The 19,078-nt window shown below is 46.0% G+C and overlaps 1 protein-coding gene across 1 annotated transcript in view; it reads left to right on the forward strand.

The window, feature by feature from the left end:
- Window positions 1–19,078, forward strand: part of LOC112551503 (protein eyes shut homolog) — a 579,454-nt gene that overhangs the window by 41,885 nt on the left and 518,491 nt on the right. Inside the window, 1 exon segment of the mRNA XM_025212766.1 lies at window positions 1,715–1,827. Within this exon segment, the coding sequence (XP_025068551.1) occupies window positions 1,715–1,827 (113 nt within the window).

The raw sequence follows: 19,078 nt of genomic DNA on the forward strand, positions 1-19,078 counted from the left end.
TTAATCCTCTATATTGATTCCATGCCCCCCCAATTAAATTAATGTGATTATTACAGACATTCCATGTCACACTACTTCTGTTTTGCCCATTCCCTCCATTTTCTACCTGTTTAGGATAAATACTTTGTGTAATTTACTGCTCTAATCTATTAGTAATCCTAAATGGCTAAATGTCTAGTTGGGAGGAGGTATCAAATGGAATTTCCCAGGGGTTTGTCCTGGTTCTTGTATTGTTCAACATCATAATTAGTGATCTCAGTGAAAGGATCTAGTACACCTTAGCAAATTTGCAAATGACACCAAGTTGGGTGGAGCTGTAAATGCTCCAGAAGATAGGGCTAGGATCCAGAATGACTTGGATGGATTGGAGAAATGATCCACAGTCAATCAGATGAGAACAAGGACAAGTGCAAAGTCCTGAACTTTGGATGGAATAAGTGCATGTACAAACACAGACTGGCTAGGCTGAAGCACTACAGGGAAGATGGATTATAGCGAACCCTATAAACTGACCATCAGCTAACAGTTTGCACTTGTTTAAAAACAGCAAAACAAAACAAAACCCAGCATACTGGGTTGTCTTAACAGGAATGTAACTTGGGAGTGATTCTTCCAATCTGTTCAGTACTGGTGAGGCCTCACTTGAAGTACCATGTCCAGTTTTGGGCCCCACACTTCAAGAAGGATGTGGGCAGTTTGGAAAGAATCCAGCACAAAGCAACAAAAAATGATCAGGGGGCTGGGAAACAAGACTTATGAAGAAAGACTGAAACAAATAGGAATATTTAGCCTGGAGAACAAAAGACTGAGATGAGATTTGATAACAGTCTACAAATACCTGAAGAACAATTATAGAAAGGATGGTGATGGCCTTTTTTTCTGTGGCTGTAGGGGACAGACCTAGGAGAAAAGACCTCAACCCACATTATGGGAAATTTACGTTAGGTTAGAATGAACTTTCTGAGTAGAACGTCAGAAAACCAGAAAAACTGGGGGACTACTCCAAAGAGCAGTCAGTCATTGGAACAGGTTACCTAGAGAAATTGTAGAATCTCCGTCCTTGGAAACTTCCAAGAGCAAGCTAGACAGACACCTGGCAGGCATGGTTTAGTCAGTGGTAATCCAGTGTGCAGGGTGCCTTGTGAAGTCCCTTCCAGCCCTACTTTCCTATGATTGCCCAGTGTCTAGAAAAAAGAGGTCCCATTCTTAGTTGGTTTTGTGCACCACTGTAGTATCCTGCTTAAGAAGAGTGAATAAATTAGAGCTGTGAGAAAATGCTTTAAAAATCATGGAATTTCCACAGCTTTGTCGCTAGCATTTTGCTACTCCCAACCCTGCATTACAAAGCGGCTCATTAGAGATTGATAAATCCACTTCACCTTTGTTGGAGTCAATGTATGTGTGTTTCTGTTTATCTAAAAGGCATTATTAGTGAAAAAGGAAAATGATTTAAACTACAGTGTCTCTGCTTTTATGTAATAAAAAAATGTTTTAAAATGTTCATATGGAAATAATTAGAATATTATACAGCATAGGCCCTATCTTGAAATGCTCATTGAAATCAAGTTCACATTACCTACATGAAAGTTCACAGTGAGTAAGCATTTCAGGATTGGACACAAAATGTATACCAAACCCTTGGCAGAAACCTGTTTCTTTATAAAGACAGCAAATGTGAGCGCTGTGTGGTTGATATTTTCCCCATTCTCTCTAGATGCCTGGATCTGTCTACAATTTCACCGGCTGTATACAAGTCATAGAAATCAATAATCTGGGACCTTTCACCTTTTCTAATGCTGTGGGCAGAAGCAATATTGACAGCTGCAGGTAAACTACCCTCCATGCCTTTTTCAAATCAAAGAAACTGATCCTGTTGATTTTTTCCCCCTCTCCTTGAAATTGGGTTGGCATTTTAGATCATCTCCAGAGTGTTTGTAAGAAAACTATTCTTATATATACACATATGAGTACATGCACACACACGCATGCAAGCACACATGCAGAGATAGATATTTTCTTTCCTTCATACTCTATGAATCTGTTTTATTTATGGAAGATGCTTTATGCAGAATTGTTCAATTAAGCTTGACAGTTTATTTATAGCGGGTTCCTGTCCACTGGCAGCTAAGACATATTATATTAAACTAGACAATATAAGATGGAATACACAAACAGGCAGCATAAGATGCTGCTCACACTTTTAGTGTTTTCATCAGGCTTGTAACTAAAATACTGGATTACTGCTGCTCTTCACAAAGCACACTGAGGGTATGAAAAATATATGAAAGCATCAGCCCTGGAGATGCGAAATAATTTGATTTCACTATGCAATATGTGTATATTGCATACTCTTGCTTACAAACATTGATTTGGTAAGCAGCCCAAATTCAGAGCTGATACTTTAAATTAAACCTCTGTGGTTTATGCCTTCATTTTTTGCATATAGGAGTTAAAGCTTTAAACTAGGGGAGCAAAAGAAAATGTAAGTATGTATGTAAATGGTTATTTGTGCATCATGAAATCTAGGTTAGTATAAGAGGACTGATCTTATAGCACTTAACACAGAAACTTGGAACATTTTCCACATACATTTTTAGACCTGGCTTTAGAACTCCATCAGAGATTCATTGAATAGGATAACTATAACCTCTGAGTGCAGTTGCATATAACTAAAATTTGAGTGAAGTTACATGTTACACTTCAGACTATAATAAATCTGTGGAATGTTAAGTGGCATTATAATTAGAACATGCTGTGAGCAGTCACGTGTCAAGGGTTAATACTGTTTCTTGCCTGCACAACTCTGACTTGCCACTAAGAGGATGGTGAGCAGGGTTGTGGCTAGGAACTAGGACACATGGGCTCTATCCCTGCTCTGGGTGAGGGAACTGGGAACAGTCCATCCTGGGCTGGGCCAGGTGCTTCTTCCCATGAGTATGGGAGCAAGGCACGCAGGCTGGGTGGGGTAAAATTAGCTGGTGGGCAGCCACGGGCCAAATGAAATTGCCTGGCTGGCCGGATCTGCCCCATGGGATATATTTTGCACACCCCAATCGGTGTAATATGTAATTTCACCCCATTGTTGAACAGAGCATTTTGCTCAGACTCAGATGATCTGCATTTTAGTTTTATTTCTTCCACTAACACCACAAAAGGATTTATGCACCTACAGGATGTACTTTAGGTGGAATTTAGCTCCTAAATTGAAGATTACAATCCTCAGTGCCATGCCTAACTTCTTAATTCTTAAAGTCCATAGGGACTACATTTTTCTACTGGAAGTGCCTAAAGTTTTGCTTTTGCATGTGGCCAAAGCAACCTCCTTCTTGTCAGGGTCAAGCAGTCTCTTGTCTCCATCATGCTTAAACCTGATTGTTCTAAACCCTGTCTAACCCCCTTAGTGGCTTAATCTGGTAGGCTTATTTTGAGCAAACCTAATGTATATTAAAAGAAGGATACCCTGTAATTTTGTACATTATCACTAAAATCATTTTGATTGAATGATAGAGATGAGAACTGAATTTGTCTCTGAGTTTTTAGTATTCAAAACATAGTCCACTTAAATGTAGAAATATAATAGATATGGATCTTTTTCTCTTCTTGGGAATTTTAGCAGTATTGCCAGCTTTGCAATTTCAGAAGCGTTGAGTCAAATTCTTATGATATTGTTAAAGGGTACATTTGCTTTAGGGGGAAATCCACCTGCCTCCAAAGTCTATGGAAGCCTTTAAGGAACAAAATATAGTCTTAACTACACCAGCAAAAATGTTTCCGTGTTCCAGCTGTTTTAAGGGAATGTCTCATGCCTTTCATTGTGCCGGTGAGGAAGTTCAAACCCATTCCTAGTTCCTCCTTCTAATCACTGTCTTCTGCTCTCTTCACACTCCCCACTTCACGGATCTGCCTCTTCTCTCTGTTCTCATCTTCCCTCTTCCCTCCTTGCCTTCCCTCCCTGACCATGCCCACTTTCTGCCCCTCATATGTTGCTGCCATTCTTCATACTTCCCCATTCTCCTATCTCCATAATCCATACATTCTTAAGACTCCCCTGAACCTCCTCTGGCTTCTGTCTTCCATATTCTCCTTCCTTCTCTGTATCCTTTGTCTCCCATCCTCTTGCCCTTCATTCTGACTTCTCATCCTCCCTCTACAATGTTTCAGTTTCCTCTGCTCTCATATACACCTTCTCCCCACCCTCAAAGCTTGATGGTGTGCAACATCAGAGTAAACAACCACAGTAAAAGTGGTTCCTATACTGAAAAAATAACTGGATCCTTTTCATTAGATGCTGTAAAACCATAACTGGTCAAGCGAGTAAAGTTATGTTGGTGTTTACACGATTGGACATGAAAAGGATTGTCAAGATTTGCAAAAAGTAATACGGTTAGAGGTTTTGGTATAGGCAGAACCAGGATTTTGAAAGGGGTTTGGTGATTGGCACTGTAGGGGTGGCTGCACCCCCAGTTCCAGCCTCCCCCCACCCACTGGGGTGGGCTTTCCATGCCATGAGAGCAGTAGCCACAGACCTTTAACTCGCTGAATCAGGTAATAATCCCACCCACCCCTCCCCACCACCTTTGACACCTCCTACCTTCCCATCAGGGGAACCTCCCCTCTCTACTTATGACTCTGGACACAGGAAGTGGAGTCTGTATTTCCTTAGAATGTTGCAAGAGACAGTGTCAAAAGCCTTGCTAAAGTCAAGGCATATAACACCAACTCTTTTCCCCCCATCCATAGACTCTTTCATTTTATTATAGAAGAAAACAGGTTGGTCAGGCATGATTTGCTATTAATGGATCCATGCTGGCTATTCTTGATCACCTTACTGTCCTCTAGGTACTTTACAAAAGATTCCTTGGGGACCTACTCCATGATCTTTCCAGATATCGAGGTCAGGCTGACTACAGATTCTCCTTCCCTTTCTTAAAGATGGGCACTTTATTTGCCATTTTCCAAACATCTGGGACCTCACCTAAACTCTATGGGTGCATCCAGATGAGCATGGACATTTGGTTCCCCGTGAACAAGAAGCAGTGGTACACCTTGCACCACTGCTTCCTGTCCCCAGGGAATGCCCATGCTATGTGTGCTTTGTTGTATGGCAAATTACCCGAGGTGGGGCAGGGGAGGCTGGGGCCAGCACTGTGCTGTCCCCAGCAGCCTCACCTGGGGAACTCCTGGGGCTGCAGCTGCAGCGATTCTGCTGTGTGGAGCCTGGCTGGCAGCAGAGTGTGGCTCTGGGTGGGACAGCTCTGCTTTTCAGCAGCCCACAGTGGCCAGGCGTGTGTTCTTCTGGGGTTTTCTCCTGGTTTTTTGACCCGTGGATATCCAGGTGTCCAAAAAAAAACCTGGCACAGTGCACGCTCAGGCAGTGTGCCCTTACAGTGTGGAGTATGCCAAACTGTGAAGTATGTGGTGCTGCAAACCTGTTTGTAGTGCCACATACTACATGATCACACTTGTCTGGATGTAAATTATGAGTTCTCAAGGAGAATAGCTAATGGGTTTGAAATTATCTCAGCTAATATCTTGGGTACCCTACAGTGCATCCAATCCATCCTGCTAACCTGAAAGCATCTAGCATCTCTAAGTAATCCCTAACCCATTCTTCTCTAGCTTGTTTGTCTCCTTCCCTATCTTTGCTGCCAATTGCAGTCATGATCTGATAATTGCCCCTCTTTGTGAAGACTGAAGTAAAAAAATGGCATTAAATATTTCAGCCTTCTCTGCATCATCAGTAACTAGATAGCCTTCTGGATTCCATAAAGGACATAAGGACATTGTTTGGTCTTCCTCTTACTCATGACATAATTTGTAGAATCCCTTTTTTTTGCCTTTTAAGTTCCTTGCCAGTTGTATCTCAAATTGTGTCGTGGCCTTCCTAACGGTATCCCTGTATGCCTTTGCAGTACTTTTATACTCTTCCCTAGTACCATGACCAAATTGCCTCTCTTTGTGGGATTTTTTTCTGAGTTTCAACACACTGAAAAGATAGCTTTCTAGCCAGTCTGGCCTCTTGTTGTATTTCTTATTCTGTGATATCAGGTATTATCAAGTATCATAGTATTCTTTTGCAGGGAAATCTTTTTTTCTCCTTTAAAACATCATTGTCTTTCACACACTTCAGCATTTCTCTTCTCTTTACTAAGATTTTTCTTTCAGGCAACTTCCTCTCAGTACCATCTATTTCCAGATTTTTCCTGTTTCCTGTCTGTTATCCTTGCCATGTTTAGGCATAATTATATTTCAGTGGTGGCACCACTCTCCTAAAGAACAAAGGGGTTCTGTTCCTTGCTATCTCCAGCAATTGCCTTTATAATTGTGGTGCACGGATGCAGCCAAAGAAAGCCATATAAAATCTTCTAAAGGTACAGTTTTGTGAGTAAATTTTGAACTTGTGAATATTTAATAGGTTTGGAATTTACTCAAATATGTTCTGCCATTTTTATAACTAGGGCTATTTGAATTTCAAAATACCAAAAGGATAAGCAAATATGTGCATAGAATTGAGAGAGCCCTAAAAATGGACGTTAGATACAGTTCATTAACCTTTTCAAAAGTATTGGCACTACTACTTTAGGACAATTCAGCACCATTCAAAGGAAATCAGATATTTCACACTACAAAAACAATGCAATTTTAATAGTTCAAAAGTTTAAAAGTTTTAAGGATGGAATATGATCTGGGTTCAGATACTGTGAAGGTTAGAAGGACCACATGTGAAAGGAACTTAGAATTAAAAAAAAAAATATTATGATGGTATAATAACAGCATTGCCGCAGCCCTGATCTGTATATCTGACTACGTGCTCTCTAAATTGCCTGAAATGTACAGAGTGAGACTGTAATCTGTTCATCTAGCATTCAGAATCTATCCTGCAATTATCATGAGAGAGAAAATTGTTTTAGCATGGTATGAATAGGAGTAATGGGAGGACAGGTCCATTAATAGCTATTAAAGAGAACAGTAAAGGATTTGTCCTCTGACATCCCTAAACCAATGATGACTGAGGCCAAGGAGGGTATGACAGTAGATGGATTACACTAGACATTCTCTGTACATATAGTTTCCCTTTAAAGCATCTACTGTTGCTACTCCCAGAGACAGGATGCTGGGCCAATATGGCACTTCTTATGTTCTTATGTGAAATTGAAAAAAACTAAACAACTAAAATTTCTGATACTAATTTGTATTAGATCGTGGAATATTTTCTCAGGGTGGGATGCATAAATATCTGAAATATTTAGATTTAGATAGACAACACACACAAAATAAAGGAAATGTCTTCTCTAACATAAATGCATAGTATTACATGCATGCATATAAAAAATAGAAAAATCCATGTGGACGCCACATTATGCATACAATGTCCCTTTATTTCTGTCAGTCTAACTTAAGGAAGCAAGAGAACACTCAATTGTGCATGATTTATTTACTTTGGATGAGCCCTTGGTATTCATATGTTTTGAGCATATTACAGCCCTCTGACCAATTATATTGCAGCTATAAAAAACACTGAAAACTATTTTAAGAACATAAGAATTGCCATTTACTGGGTTAGACCATAGGTCCTTCTTGCCCGGTATCCTGTGTCACCCAGTAGTAGACAGTGGATGCTGAAAGGGAGAGTGAACTAGGTATGACTGGGATATTTTCTAGTGTTCCTCTGTCACTTGGAGCCTCCAGCATTTAAGGTCTAAGAATTTCTAACAGAGGATGTATCCCTAACTCCCATACTCAATAGGAACTGATACTGTTTCCCTCCAAAATTTGTCCAATCCTTTTTAGAATCTAGTTAAACTGTCAGTTTCCATAACATCTGGTAGCAATGAGTTCCACACTTTAATTATACACTGTGGCAGTTTGCAGACATTAAAAAAAGGCAGCACTTTAAACTCAGTGTGTTCCCATGCTGAGCCCAGCACATGCCCAGAAGAGGCCAGAGGTGCTGAGTACATGAGGACCCAAGAACCCTGGCCCCGCTCAGGAAGAGGGTAGGGTGACCACTCATCCCTAATTGGGTGGGACAGCCCTGAAATGAGAACATTAAGTCCCGGTCCCAGGCTGCATGACTCCAGGACAGCATTTGTCCCAGATTCCCAAAATTGTGCAGGGATCTGGGTTTTCTGTTCACTACAGAAGAGCATGGGAAATGGCAGGTGTGGCACGCTGACGGGTGGACTCACTGGCAGCCCGGCTTGTTGGTGTGAGCCCAAATGACTCAGGCTAATTGGTGGGGGCATTTTCCTTCCCCACCAGTCAGGAGGAGACAGGAAGCAGGCTTGGCCCGCTCTGACCCAGGGCCAAGTGAAGAAGAGGACCTGACAGGGAACTAACTCCTCAAGCTTTCCCATTTATCTATTTTCAGTCTGGGGGTGGAATTTCTGGGAAGAATAAAAGCCAGCGTGCCCAGCACGTGGGTGGTTTCAACAAGAGACAATGAAGAACGATTGCAGAAAAGCTTGTGGAGCTGACCAGTGGGGCAGAGCAGTTGCCCCAGAAGTGCCCTGAAGTGCCCTCTGCTGAGCAAGATGCAGCAGCGGTTGCATTCCATTCCAGCCCTGCCATGGAGGGACCCACGGTGTTGGTGCATGGATCAGTACATAGAGGGTTGGGAGGAAGCTGAGGGATCCCCACAGCTGCACGAGGCAGTGTGGGTTCTCATTCCTGCAAGAGGCAGGAGCCTCTTGGTGCACAGAGTGGTGCATGGGGCTTAGAGAGCAGAAGGGACCCTGTATCTGTACAAGGTAGCATGGGTCCCCATCCTTGTGAGAGGCAGGAGCTCCTCGGTGCACAGAGCTGTGCACAGGGCCTGAAGAGGTGAAAAGACCCCGTGGATTCACAAAGCAACGCAGGTCCCCATCCCTGCAAGAGGCACGAACCCCTTGGTGCACAGAGCAGTGCATGGGGCTTGGATGGAGCTAAAGGGACCCCATGACTGCACGAGGCGGCATGGATCCCCATCCCTGAAAGAGGCAGAAGGCCTCAGTGCACAGAGTGGTGTACAGGGCCTGAGAGGGCTGACAGGCCAGGTAGCTGCATGAGGCAGCTTGAGCCTTCCTGGGGTAAGAGGCAGCAGGATGGAGCAACCAACCCAGTGAGGGGGAAAGCACTGCAGCCAAACCACAGACAGAGAGAGATGAGCCAACCCCACCAGAACTGCTAGGAGACGTGAGTTACCCAAAAAGGGGATTGCAGTCCCAAGAAAGGGAGGAGACAAGGATTTCCATAGGGGAGGAGGGGCCCTCTCCTTTTGGTGATCAAAGGGAAGCCCCATAATGTGTCTGGGGGGAGCAACCCCTTTGTGGCAGAGGGAGTTAAGGACCCCCATTCATCAGGGGGTGGCTTCGTGGTCACTGGGCTAGAGGAGGAAGATAGTGTGTCTATATGGTAGCCTGTTCTTTTCCCCTGGTATCAGTACTCCTTTTGGGCACAACTGCTGTACCATTATTGTTGTCCTTGTTCCTTACATTGTTGGGACCTTTGCTATAAACTTGCATACTTAATGTTGTATTATGAGATAATAATGAGCTGCCTCATTTAGGCTGTTAGTGGTTCAGTTGCTTAAGGGACTGCTAGAGTATCCCTTCCTCAATATTTGCTTTCATTGTATTTGTTATCTTTATGTATTCAATCCTATTAATGTAATCTCACTTATTTATGCTTAGACTAGTGATTTATTCCTTCTGGGTTTCATCTGCTGACCTACTGTTTAACCTGTGTTTTACTGTTGATCACCCCTTGCCTGCCACCTGGAGAGCCTGCTGAGGGTAGGGACTGTATGCTAACTGGAAGACCCAAGAGGATCAAGGCCTCTGCTGATATAGTGCTTTCATCTACTATACACAGCTGAGATTGCCTGGGTTTATGTTCAACAAGAGTTATTGTGTTGTGGACCTATATTTGTAAATGTACATGTACATATGTACATGCTTTATAAATTTATTGACACTGAAATGTAAAATTAAATCTCTAAATAGTTATACATCATTGGGTTTCCCTGGTCTCTGCTCTGCTCTGCTCTGCTCTGCTCTGCTCTGTAGGGGAGGAAGGTGAGCTGGCCTGAAGCTGGGCAGTCATGCTCCCACAGCACACTCACACCTGCTAACATACCTTCAATTGGAGAGGGGGTACCAGCTGCGTACAACCCAGGTTACACAGGTTTCCCCTTGCAGGCTGGCAGAGTTCCAGCCTGCAAGGGGCTGTGGGGAGTGGGATGCAGGGGGTGCCACATGCATGTATGTGTGTGTACATGCACATGGGCAGGAATACAGCCCCAGGCAGAGGTGGAAAGCAGATCCCCCAGCTACCTGCAGGTAAGTCTATGGGTGGGGTGGGGAGGGGGCACAGGAGGTGCAAACTGAGGCCCCCACAGTGAGGGAGGGAGTGGGGCAGGACCTGGGCAGGACCTGGGCCTGGGAGCACTGCTCAGCTAAGGTGGTGCATGGGTGTAGGGTGTAGGGATGGAGCAGGAAGCGGGACAGCACCATGGGAGGTTTGTCTAGGGGACAGCTCCCTGCCACTGTGTGCACTCTTGGGAAGGAGTGCAATCGGGGGCATGTGCCTGCTAGATTTGTGTGCAGGGTGGGGAGGATGCAGGCTGCCCACTGCAGGATCAGGGCTTTCCACCCTCCTGCCCTCCCCTAGGGAGGCCCTCACTGGCCATGCCACCATTGCAAGGTGTCCCCTGCCTGTCTGGAAGCAGCCGGGGTGCCAGTGCAGAGTTGTGCCCCCAACTGCTGCTGGGTAGGCAGGAGGCACCTCACTATGGTGGCATGGCTGGCACAGGGTCGCAGGGGATGGGCAGCAGGGAAAGGAGCCCCTAGCCCATATGCAGGCAGCCCATATCTGCCACTGCCCTTGACGGGCTCCACTCAGCTCTTTTTGGCTGTGCTGTGGGGGGGAGCATTATCTTAGCGCCTTCCAACAAAAATTAAAGTTGGTACCTATGAAAGAGGCAGTGCTTTAGTTGGACCCGGCCCCACAGCATCTGTATAGATGAGGCACTTCAGCAGGGCTTTTTTTAGAACTTTTATCTAATAGCTGATTGAATCAGCTTTAGCTAAAATCACCAAAAAGTCAAGCTAAAGCACTCAGTCTATAGACACTGGGGAGCCAGGTCCAAGTAATGCACCACTTCTTTCAATAAAGCACAGTTTTGGGTTTTTTTTAATGTCTGCAAGTAGTGGGTGTGAAAAAGAACTTCCTTTTGTTAGCTTTAAGTTTACTACCTATTAGTTTCATTTTGTGATTGTGATAGATAGTAAATAATAAATCTCTATTTACTTTATCTTTATCATTTAGTATTTTGTAAACCCTTATCATGTCCCCCCTCAAGTGTCTCTTTTCTAAACAAAATAGGACTAGGCTCCTTAGCCTCTCTTCATATGGAAGCCTTCCATACTGGTAATTATCCTTGTTGCCCTGCTCTGCCTTCTCTAGTACTTCTTTATCCTTTTTGAAATGTGAGGACCAGAATTAAGCACAGTATTCAAGGTGTGGATGCACCCTGGTTTTATAAAGGGGCATAATGATGCTTTCAGTTTGTTTTATTCCTCTCTTGATATTCTGTAACAATTTGTTTGCCTTTTTGACAGCTGCTGAACACTGATCTGATATTTTTAGTAAACTGTCCCCAATGACTCCCAGATTTCTTTCCTGTGTGATAACAGCTAATGTAGAGCCCATCCTAGTGTAGGCATAGTTTGGGTTATTTTTTGCCTATTTACATCACTTTACACTTATTTACAATTAATTTTATCTGCCATTTATTTGTCCGTTCACACAGTCATGCCAGATCCTTCTGTAATTTGTCACAGTCCACATGGTCTTTACCATTTTGAATAATTTTTTATCATCCACAAATCTGGCCACCTCACTACTCACCACCTCTTCCAGATCATGTATGAATATGTTAAATAACATGGGTCCCAATTCTGATCTCTGGGGGACCCTGCTGTTTATTTCTTTCCATCCTCAAAACTGGCCATTTATACTCATGGTTTGTTTTCTATTTTAAGACAATTTCTAATCCACATATAGACCTTCCCTGTAATTCTATGACTATCTAACTTCCTTAAGAGTCTCTGATGGAGGACCTTGTCAAAGGCATTTTAGAAATCCACATATACTGTAAACTGGATCATCCCAATCTGCCTGGTTACTGAAGCCCTCAGAGAACTTTAGTAGCTTGGTGAAACATGATTTCCCTTTGACAAAAATGTGTTGATTCCTCTTCAGCAAGTCATGTCCATCCATGTGCTGAACAATTCTTTTTTAAAAATTATTATTTCAGCCAATTTTCCAGGAACAGAAGCGACGGATCACATAATACAGTTAAGGTCTCAGCAATTTCTATCTGGGCTTCTTCAGAACCCAAGGGAGAATGTCATTAGGTCTTAGTAGCTGATTTGCTACTGTTAGTTTATCAATTTCCTCTACAACCTTACCTACTGAAACCTCAATTTGAGGCAGCTCCACTGACTTGTCCCTGGAAATGAGTCGATCTGATGAGGGACTTTCCTTAACATCTTGCACAGTAAAAACATGCAAATAATGCATTTAATTTCTCAGCAATGGTCATGCCATCCTTTAGCACCTCTTTTACACCTTGGTCATCCAAAGGCCCAACTCACTGGCAGGTCTTTGGCCTCTAACATATTTAAAGTAGGAGTGTCAAATTATTTAAAAATGTTATTGCAATTAATTGCACAATAAAAAAAAATAGTTGCAATTAATCATGCTTTTAATCACAGAGCTAAAAACTCAAACGTATGCACAGAGAAACTCAAAATGTGTTTTTCTTGGAGTCTGCAACCTCCCCCTCTGGCACCTCAGAGGCCTCCACCCAGAAGGAGCCCATGGTTCTGGGCTCCCCTCAGACAGAGCCCCTGGCTCTCAGCTGTGGGGGCTGCCTGTCACTTTTTCAGGCTCTGGGGTCCAGGAGCAGGGCCACCTCCCCTTGTGAGGTCTGCTCCCTTTTGGGGTCTCTGGCATGCCAGCTGGAGGAGCTCCAGGCTGCAGTCCAGAGACTGCATGCCATCAGGGACTGTGAGCAGATTGACTCCTACTGCCAGGCCCTTCTTCCCCAGGAGGTGAAGGGTAGACCACATTCACCTTCCAGGACTGGGGAGGACTCAAGGACCTCCCATGCTGTCCAGCCCAGGGGTTGGACCAAGGTGGTCAAGGGCCCTAAGGCCCGCAGCACCAAGGTCTCCACTCCGCTGGAGCTTTACAAAGGTACGAGCCTCTTGCAGCCCCAGCAGAGCCTGCTGAGTTGCCAGCTCCTGCAGGCAACACAGGCTGTACTGTAGCTACCACCCCTGCTCTCCCTAAGACAAAACGCAAAGTGGGAGACCCCATCCTGAGGGGCACTGAGGGGGCAATCTGCTGCCCTGACTACTTAGGCCAGGAAGTCTTTTGCTTCCCAGGTGCCCAAATCTGAGACATTGCAGACAAGATCCCTGAACTCCTCCAGCCCACTGACCACTACCCTATGCTCCTTATCCATGTGGACACAAATGACATGGCTCAGAGTGCTCCCAGCCTCATGAGGGGCTACAGGAATTTGGGAGCAGGGCTTAAGGGTTTGGGGGTACAGGTGGTGTTCTTATCGATCCTCCCAGTCTCGGGCTACGGGCTGAGGAGGGAGAGGAGGATCCAGGTAGTGAACCAAAGACTGTGGCACTGGTGTCATCGGGAAGATTTTGGCTTCCATGACCACAGCTCGCTGTTTGGTGAGAGAGGCAGTGAGCTGCTGGGAAGAGATGGCCTCCACCTCTCTCCCCTGGGGAGGAGGCTCTTCTCAGCCAGACTGGCTGACCTGCTCCACCAGGCTTTAAACTAAGCCCACGGGGGGATGGGGGGGACTACCACCACTGCTGGTCTGCTGAGCAACCCTTGCAAAGCCAGCAGGCTAAGACATGTAAGGGATCCCACCCCTGCCCCAGCCCTGGAACAAACTGTAGGCAAGGCAAGGGCCCCCAAAGGGACACTTATGTGACTATACACAAATGCCAGGAGCTTGGGGAATAAACAGGAGGAACTTGTCCTGCTAAACACAAATAATTATGATGTCATAGGGATAATGGAGACCTAGTGGGATTCCACCCATGACTGGGCCATGGGTATAGACGGCTATACCCTGTACAGGTGAGAGAGGGTGCACAAAAGGGGCAGGGGTGTAGCTCTCTATGTCAAAGAAAGATACACGTCCCTGCAAGCTGACATTGGCACCCAGGGTGGACAACTTGAGACCCTCTGGGTGAAAATCCATGGGGAACAAGGCACAGGGGATACTATGGTGGGAGTCTACTACAGATCCCCTAAACAGGATCAAGACCTTGACCAGGAGTTTGCCAGTGAATTGGCTGTGGCCACAAGCTTCTGATGCATGGTTGTCATGGGGGACTTCAACTGCCCAGACATCTCATGGGAAGAGCACTTGGCCAAATCCGAGCAGTCTCAAAGCTTTCTCTCATGCATGGATGAGCTCTATCTGATGCAGGAAGTCTACAGGCTGATGAGAGGTAAAGCACTGCTTGACCTGGTACTGGTAACTGGGAATGACCTATTCAGTGACCTAACAATCAAAGGGAAGCTGAGTGACAGTGACCATGAGCTGATCACCTTCACCATCTGCTGTATAGCTGGCAAGTGAGTCAGTAATACAGAAGTCTTGACTAAGGAGGTTTGTCAGTGAGGCCTTAAAGGGCCACAACCCAGGAAAGCCAAGGCTGCAACTGAACTCCAACTAGCTACAAATATCAAGGACAATAAAAAAGTCCTTTTTATAGATATGTGGGGAGCCAGAGGAAAAGCAAGGGCAACATTGGAACCCTGCTAAATCAGATGGGACAACTGACAACTGACACCCAGGAAAGAGCAAACTTGTTAAATGGGTACTTTGTGTCAATTTTTCACCAGTCCCATGGGATTCCCCTGCCCACTATGGGACACGGAGGCCCAGTGAGGGAAATTCCTTACCCTCCATCAATGCTGACCTCATGAAGAAACACCTTGAGAGGCTGGACACCTTCAAGTCAGCCAGCCCTGGCAGTTTACACCCCAAGGTTCTCAAGGAGCTGGCAAGCATCATAGCTCAACGCCTGGCATGGATCTTTGAGAATTCCTGGTGCTCTGGTGAAGTGCCCAATGATTGGAAGAAGGCCAATGTGGTTCCTATATTCAAGAAAGGGAGGAAAGTAGATCTGGGGAACTACAGGCCCATCAGCCTGACCTCTATCTTGGGAAAAGTCTTGGAAAAGATTATCCAAGAGGTCATCCTTAACAGGCTGGCTGACGGCAACATCCTGAGGGATAGCCAGTACGGGTTGGTTGCGGGTAGGTCTTGCTTGACCAATCTCATTTCCTTTTACAAGCAGGTGACCTATTGCCTGGACAAGGGAAAAGAGATTGATGTCATATATCTTGACTTTAAAAAAGCCTTCCATCTGGTATCCCATGATCACCTCTTGGCAAAACTGGCTAGCTGCGGCCTCGGCCTCACCACGATCCGCTGGCTGGGGAATTGGATCTGCGGTAGGACCCAAAGGGTGGTGATTGATGGAAGTCAATTGCCATGGTGCGCTATGACCAGTGGGGTCCCTCAAGGCTCTGTCCTTGGGCCTATACTATTCAACATCTTCATTAATGATGTAGACATTGGTGTCAGAAGTGGACTGGCCAAGTTCGCCGATGACACCAAATTCTGGGGTAAAGCATCTATACCTGAGGACAGAAGGGTGATACAGGCAGACTTTGACAGGCTCAGGAAATGGGCAGATGAGAACCTGATGGTATTTAACACCAAAAAATGCAAGGTTCTCCACCTTGGGAGGAAGTACCTGCAGCATGCTTATAGGCTCGGCAGTGCTACACTGGTTAGCACTATGGACAAAAGGGACTTGGAGGTCATGATTGATCACAAGATGAACATGAGCCTTTAATGTGATGCTGCAGCTAGTAAAGTGAGCAAAATGCTGGCCTGCATCCATAGATGCTTCTGAAGTAAATCCCAGGATGTCATTTTCCTGTTGTGCTCAGCCTTGGTGAAGCCACAGCTAGATTACTACATCCAGTTTTGGGCTCCACAATTAAAAAAGGATGGGGAACAGCTTGAGAGAGTGCAGAGGAGAGCCATGCACATGATCAGAGGTCAGGAAAGCAAACCTGATGACGAGAGGCTGAGCCATGGGACTCTTTAGCCTGGAAAAGCGCAGGCTCAGGGGTGAACTAGTGGCCACCTATGAGTTTATCAGGTGTGTTCACCAGGATCTGGGGGAACATCTGTTCACCAGAGCGCCCCAAGGGATGACAGGGTTGAATGGTCACAAACTCCTCCATGACTGTTTCAGGCTGGACATAAGGAAGAACTTCTTTACAATCCAAGCCCCCAAGGTCTGGAATAGACTGCCACCAGAGGTGGTTCATGCACCTACTTTGAACACGTTCAAGAGACTTTTGGATGTTTATCTTGCTCGGATCCTATGATCCCTGCTGACTTTCAACATCTTCATTAATGATGTAGACATTGGTGTCAGAAGTGGACTGGCCAAGTTCGCCGATGACACCAAATTCTGGGGTAAAGCATCTATACCTGAGGACAGAAGGGTGATACAGGCAGACTTTGACAGGCTCAGGAAATGGGCAGATGAGAACCTGATGGTATTTAACACCAAAAAATGCAAGGTTCTCCACCTTGGGAGGAAGTACCTGCAGCATGCTTATAGGCTCGGCAGTGCTACACTGGTTAGCACTATGGACAAAAGGGACTTGGAGGTCATGATTGATCACAAGATGAACATGAGCCTTTAATGTGATGCTGCAGCTAGTAAAGTGAGCAAAATGCTGGCCTGCATCCATAGATGCTTCTGAAGTAAATCCCAGGATGTCATTTTCCTGTTGTGCTCAGCCTTGGTGAAGCCACAGCTAGATTACTACATCCAGTTTTGGGCTCCACAATTAAAAAAGGATGGGGAACAGCTTGAGAGAGTGCAGAGGAGAGCCATGCACATGATCAGAGGTCAGGAAAGCAAACCTGATGACGAGAGGCTGAGCCATGGGACTCTTTAGCCTGGAAAAGCGCAGGCTCAGGGGTGAACTAGTGGCCACCTATGAGTTTATCAGGTGTGTTCACCAGGATCTGGGGGAACATCTGTTCACCAGAGCGCCCCAAGGGATGACAGGGTTGAATGGTCACAAACTCCTCCATGACTGTTTCAGGCTGGACATAAGGAAGAACTTCTTTACAATCCAAGCCCCCAAGGTCTGGAATAGACTGCCACCAGAGGTGGTTCATGCACCTACTTTGAACACGTTCAAGAGACTTTTGGATGTTTATCTTGCTCGGATCCTATGATCCCTGCTGACTTCCTGCCCCGGGGTCAGGGGGCTGGACTCAATGATCTTCCAAGGTCCCTTCCAGCCTTAGTGTCTATGAACCTATAAAATAATGAAAAATTATGCAGGTACTTTATAGGGTTGGGGGCGAGTGTGGGATGTGTGATGGGGGGAATTTGTGAAGGTGTGGGGGGCTGTGGGTATGTGTGTGGGGTTTGAAACCCAGGGAGTGGGGGACCCCACACTCCCTGGCAGGATGTGGGGTACTGAGTGTCAGGACTGAGGGGCAGCAACAGAGTTGGGGGGAGGCTGTGGCTTGGCAGTGAGGGACAGGGGTTGGGCACAAGCATATCACTGTCTGCCCCCAATCCAATCCCATCCCCAACAGGTGTCCTCCTTTTTGCAACTGGAAATATTGTAACCCTACAGTAATGCAGCCTGGCAGGTGTACAGCAGTGCCCAGCAGGTGAGCCTGTGAAGGGGAAGGGGTGGAGGGAGAGGGAAGGGGAATAGGGCAATTTAAGGCCCCCATGGTGGGGAGGGTGTGAAGTAGGGGGAGGGGGAAGGGCAGGGTTGTGATGAATGGTGTCCCAAAGCTGGGGTGGTTCATGGGACAGAGATGTGGGAGGCTCATCCAGGGGCACTGTGGGGTGGGGGGGTGACTCCCCACTGCTGCATGCCCCTGGGGAGGGCATGCGGGCATATGCCCTCCAGATTTGTGCACAGGGTGAAGGGGACCTGCCTGCTTCAGGCTGGGGCTCTGTGCCCTGCTGTCCTTGCCTCAGGAGCTGCATGATACCTTGTTGTGCCTCCCACTGCTGGGCCAGCAGGGGACATGCAGTGTGGCTAGCACATGGCTCCCAGGGCAAAGGCAGCAAGGTGCAGAGCCCCAGCCTGCAGTGGGCAGCCTTCCTCCACCTTGCACACAAAGCCAGGGGGGACATGCCCTCCATGCTACCCCTGGGGGCACATGCCATCCATCCCTCCTCCCACAGCTCCATCCCATGACCTGCCTCAGCCGCTGACCCTGCTTCACTCCCTTCTTCACCATGGGGGCCTCAATTTTCCCCCTCAACCCCTCCCTCCCTGCCCCTTTCCCTCCACAGAGTTACCTGCTGGGTGCTGTTCTACATGCCACTGGGCTTCATTCCTGTCTGTGTGCATACTGCAGCTGCTCATCTCTGTCTCTGTTTCTGTCTCTGTGCATGCACTGCCCCCTGCTGTCCTGCTGCAGCAGCCTGGAGCTGATGCCTGGGCTGCCCTGTGGTCCTCTGCACTGCCACTGCTACCTTGCTGGGTGGCCTGGAGGTGTCAGTGACAGTACCAGAGTAGAGCCCGGGCTCCAAAACCATGTGCATGATTAACGTGTGAAAAAAATGAATGCAAGAACCAATTAACACATGAATCATGAACATTAACAGGGTTTAATTGACAGCCCTAATTTAAAGACATTTTTTATTGTTACCTTTTCTGTCTCTAGCAAGTTTCTTCTCAAATTCTTTCCGACTTTGTCTTATTACAGTTTTCCATTTGATATGCTTTTATATATTTTCCTCATTTGACTTCCAGTGTTGGCTACAAATGTCCAACTCGGGATCCTTAAAATTCTGGTTTATTAGGTGGATTGAAACACTGTAATGAGGTAAATCATAAACCTTGGGGCTGGTCCTTCCACACACACACACACACACACACACACACACACACACACACAGTAGCAAGCTACAAGAGTCAG

Source organism: Alligator sinensis, unplaced genomic scaffold (assembly GCF_000455745.1).
Source record: "Alligator sinensis unplaced genomic scaffold, ASM45574v1 scaffold635_1, whole genome shotgun sequence".
Lineage (NCBI taxonomy): Eukaryota > Metazoa > Chordata > Crocodylia > Alligatoridae > Alligator > Alligator sinensis.